The sequence below is a fragment of the Papio anubis genome, chromosome 1 (assembly GCF_008728515.1).
Source record: "Papio anubis isolate 15944 chromosome 1, Panubis1.0, whole genome shotgun sequence".
Taxonomy (NCBI): Eukaryota; Metazoa; Chordata; class Mammalia; order Primates; family Cercopithecidae; genus Papio; species Papio anubis.
In genome coordinates this window covers 33960830-33979392 of record NC_044976.1, presented here as the reverse complement: position 1 = coordinate 33979392, position 18563 = coordinate 33960830, and the positions used below count along the sequence as shown (strand labels likewise).

Here is an 18563-nt window from a genome sequence, read left to right as displayed (position 1 = left end):
ATCTCTTGAACCCGGGAGGCGGAGGTTGCAGTGAGCCGAGATCGCGCCATTGCATTCCATCCTGGCTAACAGAGGGAGGCTCCGTCTCAAAAAAAAAAAAAAAAAAAAAAAAAGTGTGTGTGTATACATATATATGTGTGTGTGTGCATATATACGTGTGTACATATATGTGTGTGTGTCTATGTGTGTATATGTGTGAGAGTGTATATATGTGTGTGTGTGTGTATATATATATTCAGTGGTAAGTGTCGTGTACAAAAGGCAGACAGGATCTAGCTGCTCCAGAAATGAAGTCAGTGGAGAAAATCCCACGGGGACCTTGGAATCCCTTTAAAAAGGTTCAGGTACAGGACACTCCCAGGTGCCCAGGAACCGTTTCCCAGCTCACTTCCCCCCGAAGACTCACCCCTCCAACCGCACTTCCTGCTTTGGCAAGTGTCAATGGTCAAAGACCACTGCTCGCCTGGTACCTACTGCCCGCCCCAGTGTACCTCCAGCTCCCCGAGGCGCCGCTACCAGCAGCTGCGACCCAGCCTGGGTTATTTGAGGTCGGCCGGAGGCGCTGCGTGATTGGTGGGTCGGAATGGGGCGGGGACTCGCTGGAAAATCCCCTCTGGATTGGTGCAAACCATGGGGGTGGGACCTCCACTCTGGCTGGGCGGGAAAGCTCGAACAGCGCTGCCGGGCTGGAGACGGCGGGAGCCGCTGCTCTCCGGCTGAGGGAACCAGAGACAGCTCCGTCCCTAACGGAGCACCGGGGAGGCAGGAGTCATGACGGGCGAGGTGGGTTCTGAGGTGAGTTTACGCACACGCCCCCCACCGGGGCTGCGAAGGCCCGGCACCGAGGGATTAGGTGGGCCGGGGTAGACCCCGCTGACCCGGGGCGCCCGGGCGGGAGGACTGCGGCTCCCGGCGTTCACCGCGTCGGCTCCCGCAGCCTCGAGACTCGGTCGGGATGGCTTCCGACCGGGCGTCCCGTCCCGCCGCCGGGCTTCCCGCGCTTCGGGCTCCGTGGCCGGGGAGCTCCAGGTCTCTGCGGCGCGCGCTGCCGGCAGCCCAGCCCCTCCTCAGCCGGTTCCTGCCGCCAGCCCTCCCCTTTGGCGCGTTTCCTGTCGCGGAAGCTCCTCCCCTCAGGGTGCCCTGAAAGCCAGGAGGCTCTGGCCGAACCGGGCTGCAGGGGTGCGGGGCGGGATTCTCCGCAAAGAGAGGACGAGGGTGTTAGGGGGTTCCACATTGGGCCTGGGAGGGGTCCTGGAGGACATCGCGCGGAGGCCCTTTGCGTTTTCCTACGGGGCCCCGAGTGGGAAGTCACCGTTGGGGCTCCTGGCTGGTGGCTCGCACCTCCCTGGCGAAATTGGGCGTAAAAAATAGATGTTTCCAGACCTATGTCCTTTCTGGGGCCAGATTCGGGCAAGGCACTCTCGCCTTAGGAGCAAAATTTAAAGGGGCGCCAAAACACTCAATCATCGAACTCATATTTTAATGCAATTTTTTTAAAAAAACCGAAATTAATGCAAAAAATTTTTATGATTTGATATTGAACAAAATATCAGACGTTTAAACAGAGACAAGATCTGACCAGTCATTTGCACGACCTTGCCTTACTCACCTCACCCTAATCTCGTCCCTGGTTCCAATAAACTTTATCTACAAAAGCGGGTGTATTATTTACCTCATGAGCCGTAGATTATTGATTTAATTTTTTAAAAAATATTGCATTAATATGTTATTTATTTTGATTACTGAATTTTTTGAGACCTCACCCCACCCCAACGTCAAATGTCACCCTGCCCTTTGATGTTGCTGCAAATTGCCTAGAAGAGAATCGTCATTCAAAGCAGCCCTATTCCTTGAGCTGTCTGGTTACCTAAATTCGGTTTCCACATTCACAAACAGAAGTAACAGTTTCAGTGCTTTGGATTGTTGAAAGGATCGTCAGTGCATACATATTAATTCTCAGCAATCCCAGCACTTTGGGAGGCCAAGGCCAGCAGATTGCTTGAGCTCAAGATTTGGAAACCAGCCTGCGTAGAAAACGTGGCAAAACCCCGCCTCTACAAAAAAAAAAAAAAAAAATTAGCCGGGCGTCGCCCCTAGTCCCAGCTACTGGGGAGGCTGAGGTGAGAGGATCCTTTGGGCCTGGAGGTCAAGGCTGCAATGAGCCATGATCCTGCCACTGCACTCTAACCTGGGTGACAGAGTGAGATGCTGTATCAAAAAAAAAAAAAAAAAAAAAAATTTTGCCAAGCATCCAAATTAATTTTTTATATATATATATAGATATGTTTTTTTTTTCCGAGATGGAGTCTTGCTCTGTTGCCCAGGCTGGAGTGCAGTGGCGCAATCTCGGCTCACTGCAACCTCTGTCTCCCGGGTTCAAGTGATTCTCCTGCCTCGGCCTCCTGAGCAGCCGGGACTACAGGCACACACCACCATGCCCAGCTAATTTTTGTATTTTTAGTAGAGACGGGGTTTCACCATATTGGCCAGGCTGGTCTCGAACTCCTGACCTCGTGATCCACCTGCCTCGGCCTCCCAAAGTGCTGGGATTACAGGCGTGAGCCACCATGCCTGGCCAATTTAATGATTTTTTGAGGAACCACTCGGGTGAGGCCTTGTACCCTGTTACATTACTGATGTTCATATTTCTCCCTTTATTAATAAGTTGATTCAGAGCCCTGAGAACTCCAAGGAGGCAGACTTGGCATCTGGGATTAGCTTGGTTACTAACTGATCAAGTCACCTAACACACCTCTCCTTAGGTTTTTATTTGCGACTTTTTAAACTGTCTTATTTAGAAATTTTCAAACCTATATAACCGTAGAAAGGATGGTATAATGAACCCATCACCTTACTTCAACTACCGTTTGAATATGTCTTGTCTGAAATGCTTGGGACCAGAAGGGTTTTGAATTTCAGATTCATTTTGGGTTTTGGAATATTTGCATACACTTAATGAGATGTCTTGGGGGAGGGACCCAAGTCTAAACATGAAATTCAGTTATATTTCATATATACCTTACACACATAGTCTGAAGGTAATTTTATACAGCATTTTAAAATAATTCCGTGCATGAAGCAAAGGTTTTATTGCAGCTCATCATATGAGGCCAGGTGTGGGATTTTCATCTAGTGACATCATGTCAGTGCTAAAATATTTTGGATTTGGGAGTATTTCAGGTTCAGATTAGAGATGTTCAACCTGTATTATCAAATCATGGCCAATCTTGTTTTATTCATACTACTACCCATTTTTCCTCTCACGGGATTATTTGGAGGAAAATCCCAGATATCATATTATTTGAACCATAAATATTTTAGTGTGCCTATCTAACAGACAAGGGCTTTCCAAAAAAAGATAACTACAATATTATTACCACACCTAAGAAGTATCTAGTCAGTGTTCAGATTTCTTTGACTCATGGATATTTCATTTATTTTTATATGTCACTTTAGCATAATTATTTACATTTTTTTGAATCATCATCAGAAGTTGCATATTGCAATTGTTTATATTATATATGTGTATATATACATATATAAAGCATACTTATATATGTGTGTATATACATATATGTATGTATTTTAAGATATACATACATATATAAGGCATACATTTATGTATATAGAAATATACAGGGCCAGGTGTGGTGGCTTACGCCTGTAATTCCAGCATTTTGGGAGGCTGAGGCAGGCGGATCACCTGAGGTCAGGAGTTCAACACCAGCCTGGCTAACATGGTGAAACCCCATTTCTTTTTTTTTTTTTTTTTTTTTGAGACAGAGTCTCGCTCTGTTGCCCAGGCTGGAGTGCAGGATCTCAGCTCACTGCAAGCTCCGCCTCCCAGGTTCACGCCATTCTCCTGCCTCAGCCTCCCGAGTAGCTGGGACTACAGGCGCCTGCCACCTCACCCGGCTAGTTTTTTGTATTTTTTAGTAGAGACGGGGTTTCACCGTGTTAGCCAGGATGGTCTCGATCTCCTGACATCGTGATCCACCCGTCTTGGCCTCCCAAAGTGCTGGGATTACAGGCTTGAGCCACCGCGCCCAGCCCCATTTCTACTAAAAATACAAAAAATTAGCCGGGCATGGTGGCACGCACCTGTAATCCCAGCTACTCGGGAGGCTGAGGCAGGAGAATCGCTTGAACCCAGGAGGCAGAGGTTGTAGGGAGCCAAGATCGTGCCATTGCACTCCAGCTTGGGCAACAAGAGCAAAACTCCGTCTCAAAAAAAAGAAAAAGAAATATAGCATATAGAAATATACATACATGTATAAATATATGGAAATATACATACGTACACATGTATATTCATTTACTTATGTATTAACTAACTTTATAGGTTTCTCTCCCTCTTTTTTTTTCTTTGCAATATATTGCAAAGGCCAGGTGCAGTTGCTCATACCTGTAATCCCAGCACTTTGAGAGGCCAAGGCGGGCAGATCACCTGAGGTCAGGAGTTTGCAACCAGCCTGGCCAGCATGGGGAAAACTTGTCTCTATTAAAATACAAAAAATTAGCTGGGCATGGTGGTGTGCGCTTGTAATCCCAGCTACTTAGGAGGAGAATCGACTGAACCCAGGAGGCAGAGGTTGCAGTGAGCAGAGATTGTGCCACTGCACTCCAGCCTGGGTGACAGAGCAAGATCCTATCTCAAAAAAAGAAAGAAAGAAAGAAACCACCCAGTTTGACTTGTGGAGTTTCCCACATCTAGGTTGCATCTCTGTGGTATTATTCAACATGTTCCCCTATTCACTCTATTTCCTGTAACTTGGTAGTTAGATCTAGAGACTTGATAGGATTCAAATTTGATTGTTCTGTCAGGAATACTTTATAGCTAGTATTGGGTACTTCTATTAGGCAGCACATAATGTCTGGTTGTTTCTCTTTTGGTAATGTTAGCAGCCATTAATGATAATTGCCGAGGTCTGTTTTTAATTGAGGGTTGATAAAACTGTGATAATCTAATTCTATCATTTGTTAATTCATTAAGATATTTCTCTAAATAGAAACTTCCCCTCATCAATCATATGGATATATGGGGAACAGTTCACACAGAAAAGGCATAATAAGTGCTTGATTCTTTTCATTCTTTTACCATTACTAAAGGAGTTGGTTCTGTTAGCATCCTTCAAAGGTGAAAAATGAACTTTTGTTTGTTTGTTGTCCAGTAATTCTAAATGTCATCCCTTCAAGGAACCATCGTATTTGGTTCTTTCCTTAGTTCAGGTGGATGATCCCATGATTTGTGTGTCATTATGTACTTGGAGCTTTCGGTCACCTGCTGGTTAATACAAAGTATATTGTCATTTTCTAGGTTCAGCTGGAAATCAATGATCCAAAAGTCATTTCACAAGAGGAAGCAGATAGTCCTTCAGATAGTGGACAGGGCAGCTGTGAAACAATTGGACCCTTGAGTGAAGGAGGTTTGTAATAGTAATTTTATTTTTAGGAATAGTATGCAGGAGCCTCAGTTGTAAGTAGATTGGATTAATTTCATTATTCTCTTGATTTATTACATTAATGCCCCATCCTTATTGTTTGTTTTATGATAAAAGCAAAATAACAGTGCTTGTACCTTTTTGAAACTATGTTATATTGTTGATTGTCTAATAGCTACCACATTGCCTGGTTAATTGCATCCATCCTATAATAAAAGGAATTTTAACACCTGCCAGAGGATTAGAACAACTTCACACATTGTAAATATACATAAAATTACATTTCCCAGTAAGAGACATTTTTCCCAGGGAAAATGTTTTTCAAAATGTATTTTTAGATTTGCTTTGCTACAATTAGTTCTTAATAGTAGTTATATAATTTCACAATGTAATATATCACTTGTATAACTGAATATATTTTTGAGGAGTAGTGGGACTAGGAGGAAGATCAAATGATGGTATAATTAAAAGAAAATTGTTTCTTCCAGATTCAGATGAAGAGATATTTGTAAGTAAGAAGTTGAAAAACAGGAAGGTTCTACAAGACAGTGATTCCGAAACAGAGGACACAAATGCCTCTCCAGAGAAAACTACCTATGACGGTGCCGAGGAGGAAAATAAAGAGAATTTTTATGCTGGGAAAAATACAAAAGTCAAAAGGATTTACAAAACTCTGGCAGACAGTGATAAAAGTTACATGGAGAAGTCTTTGTATCAGGAAAATCTCGAAGCACAAGTGAAACCTTGCTTAGAGCTGAGTCTTCAGTCTGGAAACTCTACGGACTTTACCATTGACAGAAAGAGTTCTAAAAAGCACACAAATGATAAAGAAGGAACTGCAGGAAAAGCAAAAGTAAAATCGAAAAGAAGACTTGAGAAAGAGGAGAGAAAAATGGAAAAAATTAGACAGCTGAAAAAGAAGGAAACAAAAAACCAGGTACATTTTAAAGAATAATTTGCTGGCCGGGCGCGGTGGCTCAAGCCTGTAATCCCAGCACTTTGGGAGGCCGACACGGGCGGATCACGAGGTCAGGAGATCGAGACCATCCTGGCTAACACAGTGAAACCCCGTCTCTACTAAGAAATACAAAAAACTAGCCGGGCGAGGTGGCGGGCGCCTGTAGTCCCAGCTACTTGGGAGGCTGAGGCCGGAGAATGGCGTGAACCCGGGAGGCGGAGCTTGCAGTGAGCTGAGATCCGGCCACCGCACTCCAGCCTGGGCTACAGAGGGAGACTCTGTCTCAAAAAAAAAAAAAAAAAAAAGAATAATTTGCTATTGCTTGGGTAGGTTAACATTTTAGAAAAGGTTGCTGTTAGTACTTGAGGTTGTTTCTGCTTTCCAAATATTGCTTTGAATTGACTATTTTGTGTTGAGAATAATAGGGTATGTTATTTAAAACTAACTGGTCTTGGCCAGGTGCAGAGGTGCATACCTCTAATCCCAGCACTTTGGGAGGCTGAGGCCAGAGGGTCACTTAAGCCCAGGAGTTCAAGACCAGCCTAGGCAATAGAGTGAGATCCCGTCTCTACAAAAAACTTAAAAATTAGTTGGGTGTGGTGGCCGTAGTCCCAGCTGTAGTTTCAGCTACTTGAGAGGGTGAGGTGGGAGAATCACTGGAGCCCAGGAGGTCGAGGCTGCAATAAGCTGTAATTGTACCACTGCATTCCAGCGGGGATGACAGAGTGAGACCCTGTCTCAAAAACAAAACAAAACAAAACAAAAAAATAAAACTTATTGGTCTTATTCTATTTTGGGTATGCAGAGGACATTTCCAAATAAATGGGTTTCTTATTTTCTTTATGAGCACATGGAGTAATTCTTTGCTGTCTCTGAGCTGATGAATATTAACTGAAAGAAGGCTTTTTAATGCATCTGTCAGTCAGAAGTCTTGTTTGCTAACTAGAAAAACCATCCTCAGATTTATAAACTAGTTGCTTAACAAGTATTCGACTTTTCAAAAAAAATTTACTGCTTATTAAGTTAGTTTTAGACAGTTGCATAAAATCACAACTTGGACTTCAAAGGATAAGTGTGAGTTAGGAACCAGTGAGGATGTTCTAGATTTTATATGCTTGTCTGTTGATGAAACATGGGCTTTTTCTGGCCTGATCCAAATTGCCATATGATGTTGTGAAATATTGGATTTTTAAATGATTGGATTATGCTTTTTGTTTATGTATTATCTAGGAAGATGATGTAGAACAGCCATTTAATGACAGTGGCTGTCTTATTATGGATAAAGACCTTTTTGAAACTGGGTTGGAGGATGAAAATAACTCTCCATTGGAAGATGAAGAGTCAATAGAATCAATAAGAGCAGCTGTAAAAAACAAAGTAAAAAAGCACAAGGCAAGTAAAACATGATTGCAGTAAGAGTTAACCAACTGCCTCTGACCTTTGCTATATTTTTAATTTACTGTTGGAACCTTAATTTTTTCTTTTTTTAACTGAAGAAAAACGTGTCAATTGACTTAAGTTTTCAGCTGTTAATTTTGGAGACTTGCAGTACAAGTGATAGACGTGCTAACTTATTTGGAAACTAGTTCTTTGTTATTACCCTTTTAGGAATGCTGAAAAAAAAGACTAAGATACTTGACGGTGTAGTAAGATGCAGGTAAATAATAGGGAAGAGATGTAAATTTTGCAGTCCTATAGCCTTTGAGAAATGAACCCTATAGCGTTTCAGGAAGGGTATCAAAGAGAGGCATCAGTCAAAACATTGTTGTCCCGAGTATTTGGAAGCATAATTTTTCTTCCTAAGATTTTTTTTTTAGCTTCCTGCGAGTTATTATCCCTCTTTAGGGAAAGATGTAAGCAGAGGTAAAAGAAATAAGGTTCCAAACTCCATTTGAGGTATCTAATTTGTTTTCTAAGCATAATAGGATGCTGTGTGTTTAATAATTTCTATTCGATGATTATTGATTTATTAATGTAGCATGATGTGGTGTTGGACAACAAAAGTAGACTTCAACTAAATCATCCTCTTATTTGAATTTTGTTTTTGTCCTAATAATCAACATGCCATTTCTTTTAGAAAACGGAACCATCTTTGGAGAGTGAGGTCTATTCATTTGAGGAAGAAAGTGAGTTATCAAAAGGAACCACGAGGAAGGTGAGGTAGAGCCCTGTATATTAGTCACATTGATCTCTTTACACAGGAGTTTATGGATTGCTTAGGAATAAATATTTTATTTTGTCTATCATATTTTTCTGTTACCCATCATATTGCTTTGTACATAGTAGGAACAAAATATGGATTGGATTGAACGAATTCTCTGAGACTCAAATGTATTCTCTAAGACTTTAAATGAATTCCTTGAGTTTACACTGCATTTGGCTTACTATTTCCTTTCCTCTTTTCTTGGAGAGAACAAACTCTTGAGGGATGAATATCTATCTTTCTGGATATTCATGTAATTAATGTAGTCTCACTTTTTGTTTTCTTGAAGGAAAGAAAGGCAGCCAAATTAAGTAAAGAAGCATTAAAACAACTGCATAGTGAGACTCAGCGCCTTATTCGAGGTAATGCAACCCAGTAAACTTTGAGGCAAAATCACAATGTTTCTTGGTAAGCTCAACTTGGATGTTGAGGACTTTTATTTTTTTAACACTTCTAATGTGAACTCAGGTTATAATATCAAGTTTAGAATTTATCTTGGTGAAAGGCCATTGTTCTAAAGCCCTTGGAACCATTAGTATAAACTGAAGAAATTTTCAGAATTGTAATGCGGGTAAGGAGGAAATTTAATGGTTGTCTGTGGACTGATTCTGTTAGGATTCTTTGGAGAGGTAGTAGTCCCTCTTTATTTGCAGTTTTGGTTACCTGTGGTCAGCCATGGTCCATGGAATTTAAAAAAAACATCCCTTTGTCCAGTGTATCACACTGTATACGTTACCTGCCTGTTAGTCAGTTAGTAGCCCTCTCAGTTATCAGATGAAAAAAACACTGCATGGTTTAGTACTATCTGCAGTTTCAGGCATCCACTGCAGGTGTTGGAATGTATCCCTGTGGATAAGCAGGGACTACTGTATATAAATTTTTAGGCCCCACAGAGATTCTGATTCAGTAGGTTTGAAATGGGATCCAAGAATCTGTATTTCTAAAAAACTTTCTGGATCATTTTGATTTCACATCTAGGTTTAAAAGCCATTGGTCTTCAGGGAACTCTTTTGTACTTAGCTCCTCTGCCTTTGTTAAAGGGGAGTTTTCTATTTCTAGTGATGGCGTTGGTTATTATGTTTGGTTAACTGAATATGAAGTGACATTTCAGAATATACAGTATATATATTTGCTTGTTTTATTCTGTTTTATAGAGTCTGCACTTAACCTTCCATATCATATGCCTGAGAATAAAACCATTCACGATTTCTTCAAACGTAAACCCCGGCCCACTTGCCAGGGAAATGCCATGGCACTATTGAAGTAAGAACACTCTTGTTATTATATTAAATTATTATTATTATTTTCATGAACATTTAGTTTTGTAGCAAACATCTGGCATGAAAAGTTCAGATTTCTCACTCCCTTAAAACTGATTTAACTGATGTATACTAAGGGATGAGAATGTTTCACATTTAGGATAATTTTCAACTCCAGCTCATTTTCTCTTCTCTAGGTCATCTAAATATCAGTCAAGCCATCACAAAGAAATCACAGACACTGCAAATACCACTGAAATGAACAGTTATCACCACAGTAAAAGTTCTGAGCAGACAACGGGTGCAGAAAATGAAGTGGAAATTAATGCACTCCCTGTGGTTTCAAAGGAAACCCAGATCATTACTGGATCAGATGAGTCTTCCGGGAAGGATTTGGTAAAAAATGAAGAGCTAGAAATTCAGGAGAAACAGAAGCAGAGTGACATTAGACCTTCACCTGGGGACAGCTCGGTGGTGCAACAGGAATCCAACTTCCTTGGGAACAATCACAGTGAGGAATGTCAGGTTGGAGGGCTTGTAGCATTTGAACCTCATGCCCTGGAGGGTGAAGACCCCCAAAATCCAGAAGAAACAGATGAGAAAGTGGAAGAGCCTGGGCAGCAAAATAAATCATCAGCAGTTGTGCCACCTGAAAAAGTGAGAAGGTTTACTCTGGATAGACTTAAGCAACTGGGAGTAGATGTTTCCATTAAACCACGGCTAGGTGCTGATGAAGATTCCTTTGTGATACTTGATGAACCTGAAACCAACAGAGGTAATCCTTTAAACTGTGGGGCGTCTCCCTGGTGTGATTATCCTGGTAGCTTTTGATTATTGACGACTGTTGAGGAGAGAGAACATAGGAGAAACCAATAACCACATGTGATCTTATCCTGCAGTTGTTCCAGATATGGGCAGAATCCCTTTTAGAGAAATTTGGCAGGGTATCAGAATGATCTAAGCCATGTTTAAAATGGAAGTCTGTTGGCCAGGTGTAGTGGCTAACGCCTGTAATCCCAGCACTTTGGGAGGCTAAGGCGGGCAGATCATGAGGTCAGGAGTTTGAGACCAGCCTGGCCAATATAGTGAAACCTGTCTGTACTAAAAATACAAAAATTAGCCCGGCATGGTGGCATGCATCTGTAGTCCTAGCTACTTGGGAGGCTGGGGCAGGAGAATTACTTGAACCCGGGAGACAGAGGTTGCAGTGAGCGGAGAGCGCACCACCCCACACCAGGGGGGGAAAAAGAAAAAGCCCTCGCAAAAAAAAAAAAAAAAAAAAAAAAAAAGCTTGTTGATAGTTAATATAAAAAGGAGGTACATTGCTATTGTGTTATGGTATTTAGGAATTTATTATTTCTGCCTTTCCAATCTGAAATTAAGTTTTTTCTATAATCCTGAGTCAAATCTTTTTTTTTTTCCTTTTTTTTTTTTGAGATGGAGTCTCGCTCTGTCGCCCAGGCTGGAGTGCAGTGGTGCGATCTTGGCTCACTGCAAGCTTCGCCTCCTAGGTTCACACTACTCTCCTGCCTCAGCCTCCCTACTAGCTGGGACTACAGGCGCCCGCCACTACGCCCAGCTAATTTTCTGTATTTTTTAGTAGAGATGGGGTTTCCACTGTGTTAGCCAGGATGGTCTCGATCTCCTGACCTCATGATCCGCCCGCCTCGGCCTCCCAGAGTGCTGGGATTACAGGCGTGAGCCACCGTGCCTGGCCTGAGTCAAATCTTAAGACATTGATGAAAACATTGTTTAATTTTTTACTGCTAAAGAGAAACATTTTGGTTCACTTAAATTATCTGTGAAACTGAATTTCTTTTGTTTTCACTCATTCAACGAATATTAAAGTATCTACTATGAGTAAGTTGCTATGGGGCATACCAACATAAATCTGATATTTAAGGTATACTTAAGATGCTTTTACTCTAATGGGGGAGATAAGAAGTATGCAAATAAGAAGTACAAAGGAGAAAATGGTAAATGATGTCTTTGATAATGAATATGTCATTGATAATTGGAAAATAAATAACATGAAAAAGGAAAAGTATTATTTTCTTAAAGAACATTTAGAATAAAATACTGTAGGAATTCAGAGAGGGATAAATTTCTTCCAATGAATGGTTAGAGGACAGCTTGAAGAATAGGTGGATGTAATTACTTGTTCACTGCCTTCCCTTTATACTGTGAGTTGGGATCTCCTGCCTTGTTCCCTACTCTATCCCTAGTGCTTCCTCAGTGGATGACACATTGTAGGCACTTGTATTTATCAAATGAATGAATGATCTCTCAACACTGAACTCAAGTATTACCATGTTGAATAAATTTCCTGACCCTTAGATAGAGTTTGATGCTCCCCACTCTGCCTTGAGGCAGTATGGCATGGTGGTTAAGAGCTTAGACTTTGTGGCCAGACGCGGTGGCTTACACCTGTAATCCCAGCACTTTGGGAGGCTGAGGCGGGTGGATCGCGAGGTCGGGAGATCGAGACCATCCTGGCTAACACAGTGAAACCCCGTCTCTACTAAAAATACAAAAAATTAGCCAGGCGCGGTGGCGGGCGCCTGTAGTCCCAGCTACTCAGGAGGCTGAGGCAGGAGAATGGCGTGAACCCGGGAGGCCGAGTTTGCAGTGAGCTGAGATCGCACCACTGCACTCCAGCCTGGGCGATAGAGTGAGACTCCGTCTCAAAAAAAAAAAGAGCTTAGACTTTGTAGCAAGACCAGGATTTGAATCTGGACTATCATAGTAATTGTTTAACATTGTATATGTCATTTGACCTCTTCAAGCATCTTTTTTTTTAAAAAGAGAAGAAAACCAGGCACAGTGGTGTGCACCTGTAGTTCCGGCTACTGGGGAGGCTGAGGCACAAGAGGGTCACTTGAGCCCAGGAGTTTAAGGCCATCCTGGGCAGCATATGAAATCCCGTCTCAAAAAAAAAGAAAAAATAAAGAAAGAAAAAAGTGCTTTATGGCTTGTGGGCTATGGTGAAGATGTGTTGAAATAATGCATGCAAATGGATAGTTTAAAGAAGCACTCAAAAAGTTGTTGCTGCTTCTACTATTATTAGTGAAATGGTTCACATCAAGACTTTTTTTTTTTTGAGATGGACTTTCACTTACTCTTGTCACCCAGACTGGAGTGCAATGCTGCGATCTCAGCTCACTGCAGCCTCTGCCTCCTGGGTTCAAGCAATTCTCCTGCCTCAGCCTCTCAAGTAGCTGGGATTACAGGTGCCCGCCACCACACCCAGCTAATTTTTGTATTTTTAGTAGAGATGGGGGTTTCACCATGTTGGCCAGGCTAGTCTTGAACTCCTGACCTTAGGTGATCTGCCTGCCTTGACCTCCCAAAGTGCTGGGATTACAGGTGTGAGCCACTACACTCGATCAAGACTCTTTCATTAAACCGGGCACAGTCAGTGGCTTATGCCTGTAATTCTAGCACTTTAGGAGGCGGAGGTGGGAGGATTGTGTGAGCCTGGGGCGTCAAAGCTGCAGTGAGTTGTGAGCTGAAATTGCACTACTGCACTCTAGTCTGGGAGACAGAATGAGACCCTGTCTCATAAACACACACACACACACACACACACAAAATTACCTTTCATTAAACAGCTCATTGTTGGCAGGTGCTATGTCAGCCACTATATCTGGTGTGTAAAATATGCTCAGTGAGTCTGTTAATTGAATGAGTTGACTTTGGAGATGGAGAGGATAGAAAGAGCACCTTGTCTCATTAAAAAAAAAAACACACACACACACAAAGATTCTCTTTCATTAAACAGCTTATTGTTGGTAGGTGCTATGTCAGCCACTGTATCTGGTGTGTAAAATATGCTCAGTGAGTTTGATAACTGAATGGGTTGACTTTGGAGATGAGGAGAAGGATAGAAAGAGCTCTGCATGGTAGTGCATATTGGGAAGATGTGAAAGTCAGTTTGACCAGGGCTGGAGGTTGAGGTGGCAGAGGTGTGTAACAGAACTAGCACAGCTCCATTAGCAAAGAAGCATGAGAATAAGCTGTTGTCTGGAACACTGAGGGAAAGTTTCTGTTCTATGGGACTAAAAGTTACCTAAACAGTCCTAGACTGATAGGAAAGGGAGAAACGTTTTTTGAGTACCAACTATATTAGACACTGGTACATTCTTTGTTAGTTGTCTTTCTTAATTTTCATAGCGCGAGGTATTATTTTGCAAAATGAAGAGACTGAGGCTCAGAGAGGTTAGGTAATTTTTCCAGCATTATACTTGGCTTATAAAGGGACCTACATAGTGGCTGGCATATGGTGAGCACTTACTTTTTAACTTGGAACATGTTTTCCTTTAGAAATAATTGACGTGAAATTCGGGTTTCCAGACCAGCCATAATATACATGAAGTTAGAATCAACATTCATTCATTCATGCAATAAATTGTATTTAGCACTGTGTTTGGTGCTGTGTATACACGTAAAACACTCCCTGCTCTTAAAGAAATTAAAATATAATAGGAGTGATAGGCAGGCAAACAGACCATTACAATACTGGATGGTAAGTGCTGCAATCAAGGTATGTAATTGAGGGTGCATTGGGAACCTAGAGGAAGGGTACCTTACTTGGAGCCTAGAAGTCAAGGAAGTTTCTGAAAGGAGCTCAGTAGAGATACCAAGGCAGAGAGGTGAGGGAGGACTATTTTGGTGGAGGGGTTGAACCTGCAGATGTCAGAGACAATAAAAAGCACAGAGTGTTCTACCTGGCTGAAGTGAAGATAGCAAGGACATTGGTGATCATTGCCCAGATCATTCAGGGTTTTTATGCCATGCTAGGAGCTTGGACTTTAGCTCTTTGTAAGTAGAGGACCATTGAAACGTTTTCAGCAAAGGAAATGTTCAATCAGATACTCACTTTAGGAAGTTAAATCTGGTACCTGGTGTGGTGGATGCATTGGAAGGGTTTAAGAGTAAAAACAGTGGGAACAGCTCAGTTTCCTTACCTCATATAGGATAAGGTTTCCATGAAAAAATGCATGTAAATTTAAATTTTGTGACATCAGAAATACATTACTTCTGTTGCTTGCAATAGCATATGGAATAATCCCTGCCTCTAATTCTACTTTCTGGACAAGAGTAATGTGAATGAGAACAGTTCTCATGCTGACTGCTATTTTAAGTCCCAGGTAATCTTCCCACCCAACCATTTCTCTTGCTCTAGTGGCATCCATAATAACCTGCCTATTTCTGTTCCCTTTTCCCTGCCACTACCTGTTGCTTTTAGCTTTACTGAACCACTGCAAAATAGGAGGCAGACTTAAAGCTTGTCTCTCTACTCTTTTGTTTGCAATGTAAACATAGCATCCTTTAGAGTTGGGTTTTTGCTGCTAATAATGTTGGGGGCTCAGGATAAAAATATTTCCTTCATTTTTCTCTTTTTCTAGTAAGACCATCTAGGGGAAAAAAAAACACACATCTAGATGCTAGTCACAAAAATACTGAAGTATGATTTGAGTACATTTTAGAAAATTAACCAAAGTTTCATGCCTAAAGTCCCAGCACTTTGGGAGACTAAGGTGGGAAGATCGCTTTGAGGCCAGGCGTTTGAGAACAGCTTGGGCAACATAGTGAGTTCTTGTCTTTACAAAAATAAAAAACCCAGATGTGGTGACATGCACCTGTAGTCCTAGCTACTTGGGAGGGTGAGGTAGAAGGAATGCTTAAATCCAGGAGGTCAAGGTTGCAGTGAGCTGTGATCGCACACCACTGCACTCCAGCCTGAGCAACAGAGCAAGACCCCGTCTCTAAAAAGAAGAATGAAAAGTGGCCGGGCACAGTGGCTCACACCTGTAACCCTAGCACTTTGGGAGGCTGAGGAGGGTGGATCACTTCAGTCCAGGGGTTCAAGACCAGCCTGGACAACACGGCAAAACCCATCTCTACAAAAAATACAAAAATTGGCCAGGTGCAGTGGCTCACTCCTATAATCCCAGCACTTTGGGAGGCCGAGGTGGGCGGATCATCTGAGGTCAGGAGTTCAAGACCAGCCAGGCCAACATGGCGAAACCCCATCTGTACTAAAAATAAAAATAAAAAATTAGCTGGGTGTTGTGATGCACGCCTGTAATCCTAGCTTCTAGAGAGGCTGAGGCAGGAGAATTGGTTGAACCCAGGAGATGGAGGTTACAGTGAGCTGAGATCGTGCCACTGCACTTTGGCCTGGGCAACAGAGTGAGACTCCGTCTCAAAAAAAAAAAAAAAAAAGTTAGCTAGGGGTGGTGGTACATGCCTATAGTCCTGGCTACTCTCAGGAGGTTGAGGTGAGAGGATCACCTCTAAGCTTGGAGAGATTGAGGCTACAGTGAGAGCCAAGGTTGCACCACTGCACTCCAGCCTGGGTGACAGAACAAGACTCCATTTAAAAATAAACGATTTTGGGCCGGGCGCGGTGGCTCAAGCCTGTAATCCCAGCACTTTGGGAGGCCGAGACGGGTGGATCATGAGGTCAGGAGATCGAGACCATCCTGGCTAACACGGTGAAACCCCGTCTCTACTAAAAAAAATACAAAAAACTAGCCGGGCGTGGTGGCGGACGCCTGTAGTCCCAGCTACTCAGGAGGCTGAGGCAGGAGAATGGCGTAAACCCAGGAGGCGGAGCTTGCAGTGAGCTGAGATCCGGCCAGTGCGCTCCAGCCCGGGTGACAGAGCGAGACTCCGTCTCAAAAAAAAAAAAAAAAAAAAAAAAAACGATTTTATCATGGATGAGAAGGCCACCTGAAAATATCCAGTGTGCATCAACTCCAAAGGAACTTTCTCCTTGTAACTGCCAGCTATCATCACAGATTCCATTACGATATGAAGTGTTAAGCAGAGAGGTAACAGCTGGCTGAGGGAGAAAGAAGGAAATTCTAAGATATTGCAGTGGGGAAGAGGGGTAAATTTATATCACTGTTGGATTGCTAAACTTTGTATACAAGTTGAGCATGTGGTACTGGGGCTACAATATTTCCTTTCTCATTGTACCAATTGTACTAGTGTAACAGTTTTCACCAAAAAACTTATTACTGTCGTGCTGCTTAATTGTATCACTGACTGGATTGTCATTTTATTTTCCCTTCTTTAAAAAAATTGACCTTGCCGAGACGGGTGGATCACGAGGTCAGGAGATTGAGACCATCCTGGCTAACACGGTGAAACCCCGTCTCTACTAAAAAATACAAAAAACTAGCCGGGCGAGGTGGCGGGCGCCTGTAGTCCCAGCTACTCGGGAGGCTGAGGCAGGAGAATGGCGTGAACCTGGGAGGCGGAGCTTGTAGTGAGCTGAGATCCGGCCACTGCACTCCAGCCTGGGCGACAAAGCGAGAGACTCCGTCTCAAAAAAAAAAAAAAAAATTTGACCTTGCCTATATTTGGTAAGATTGCCAATAATGAAACGTTCAAAATAGGGAATTTGATCCCAGCACTTTGGGAGGCCAAGGTGGGCTGATCATTTGAGGTCAGGAGTTTGAGACCAGCCTGGCTAACACAGTGAAACCCCGTCTCTACTAAAAATACAAAAAATTAGCCGGGCATGGTGGCGGGCACCTGTAGTCCCAGCTACTCGGGAAGTTGAGGCAGGAGAATGGCGTGAACCCGGGAGGCGGAGCTTTCTGTGAGCTGAGATTGCGCCACTGCACTCCAGCCTGGGCAACAGAGCTAGACTCCATCTCAAAAAAAAAAAAAAAAGGTCAAATTAGCCAGTCTGCTGGCACAGGCCTACAGTCACAGCCTCTCCAGAGGCTGAGGCAGGAGGATCTATTGAGCCCAGGAGTCAAGGCTGCAGTGAGCTGTGATGGTGCTACTGCACCCCGGCTTGAGTAACATAACAAGGCCCTGTCTCAAAAAAAATTTTTAAAAATAAAAAAGCAAGAGCCATTTTTAGCTTGTGGATAATACAAAAACAGGCTACCAGCTAGAATTTGGCCTGTGAGCTACAGCTTGCTGACCCTTGTTATAGAAGCTGAGCTCAGACAACAAAAACGAAACTTTTCGGCTATTATGAAGTAACAGAGACTGGATTTGCCTTCCTGCCTTAAACAACTAAAAGGTCAGACAAAATATATGAAGTAAATTTTTCAGGCATTTAACAGGCAAAATAGAACAGTAAGCTCTGAGAGAAGAGAAACAAATGAGGTGAGTCCTATCATTGCCCCAGCTTACCTTCTGGAGAGTTTCCAGGCCACAACGCGTACAGAGTGAACCTAAGTGGAGCCTGGCAATCTCCCAAAGTTGAGGAGATCACACCACTGCATTCCAGACTGGGAGACGGCGAGACTCCGTCTCCAAAAAAAAAAAAAAAAATTAGCTGGGCATGGTGGTGCTCATCTGTAATCTCAGCTACTCAAGAGACTGAGGTAGGAGAATCACTTGAACCCAGGAGATGGAGGTTGCAGTGAGCTGAGATTGCATCGTTGCACTCCAGCCTGGGCAATAGAGTGAGACTCCGTCTCAAAACAAAAACAAAAAACAGCAATAACAAATAGGGAATTTTAAAAAGACGGAAACCCATGAAAAATTTAGCCCTTGAATAGATGAGATTATAATCTTTTTTCCTACCAGTTTAATACTTTTAGAGAATTTTTAAAGAATGTTCAAAAGAATTGCACATATTTAGAAATTTCAGGTATACCTTTCTGTCTGATTTTTTAAAGTCTGATTTTTGAAACGTTGAGGAAGAATAGTTGTGGCAGTCCATTAGT

General features: G+C 42.6%; 1 protein-coding gene across 2 annotated transcripts in view; it reads left to right on the top strand.

The window, feature by feature from the left end:
- The first annotated feature begins 516 nt into the window (after positions 1-516).
- Positions 517-18563, top strand: part of CLSPN (claspin) — a 51067-nt gene continuing 33020 nt past the window's right edge. The window contains exons 1-8 of one of the 2 annotated variants that reach the window (XM_009204696.4): positions 517-795; positions 5318-5426; positions 5930-6378; positions 7630-7791; positions 8477-8554; positions 8892-8964; positions 9757-9865; positions 10059-10636. In XM_009204696.4, coding sequence (XP_009202960.2) covers positions 772-795; positions 5318-5426; positions 5930-6378; positions 7630-7791; positions 8477-8554; positions 8892-8964; positions 9757-9865; positions 10059-10636 — 1582 coding nt within the window. In that variant the 5' untranslated portion in view covers positions 517-771. The remainder of the gene's footprint in view (positions 796-5317; positions 5427-5929; positions 6379-7629; positions 7792-8476; positions 8555-8891; positions 8965-9756; positions 9866-10058; positions 10637-18563) is intronic. The other variant, XM_003891581.5, reaches the window with a different exon arrangement.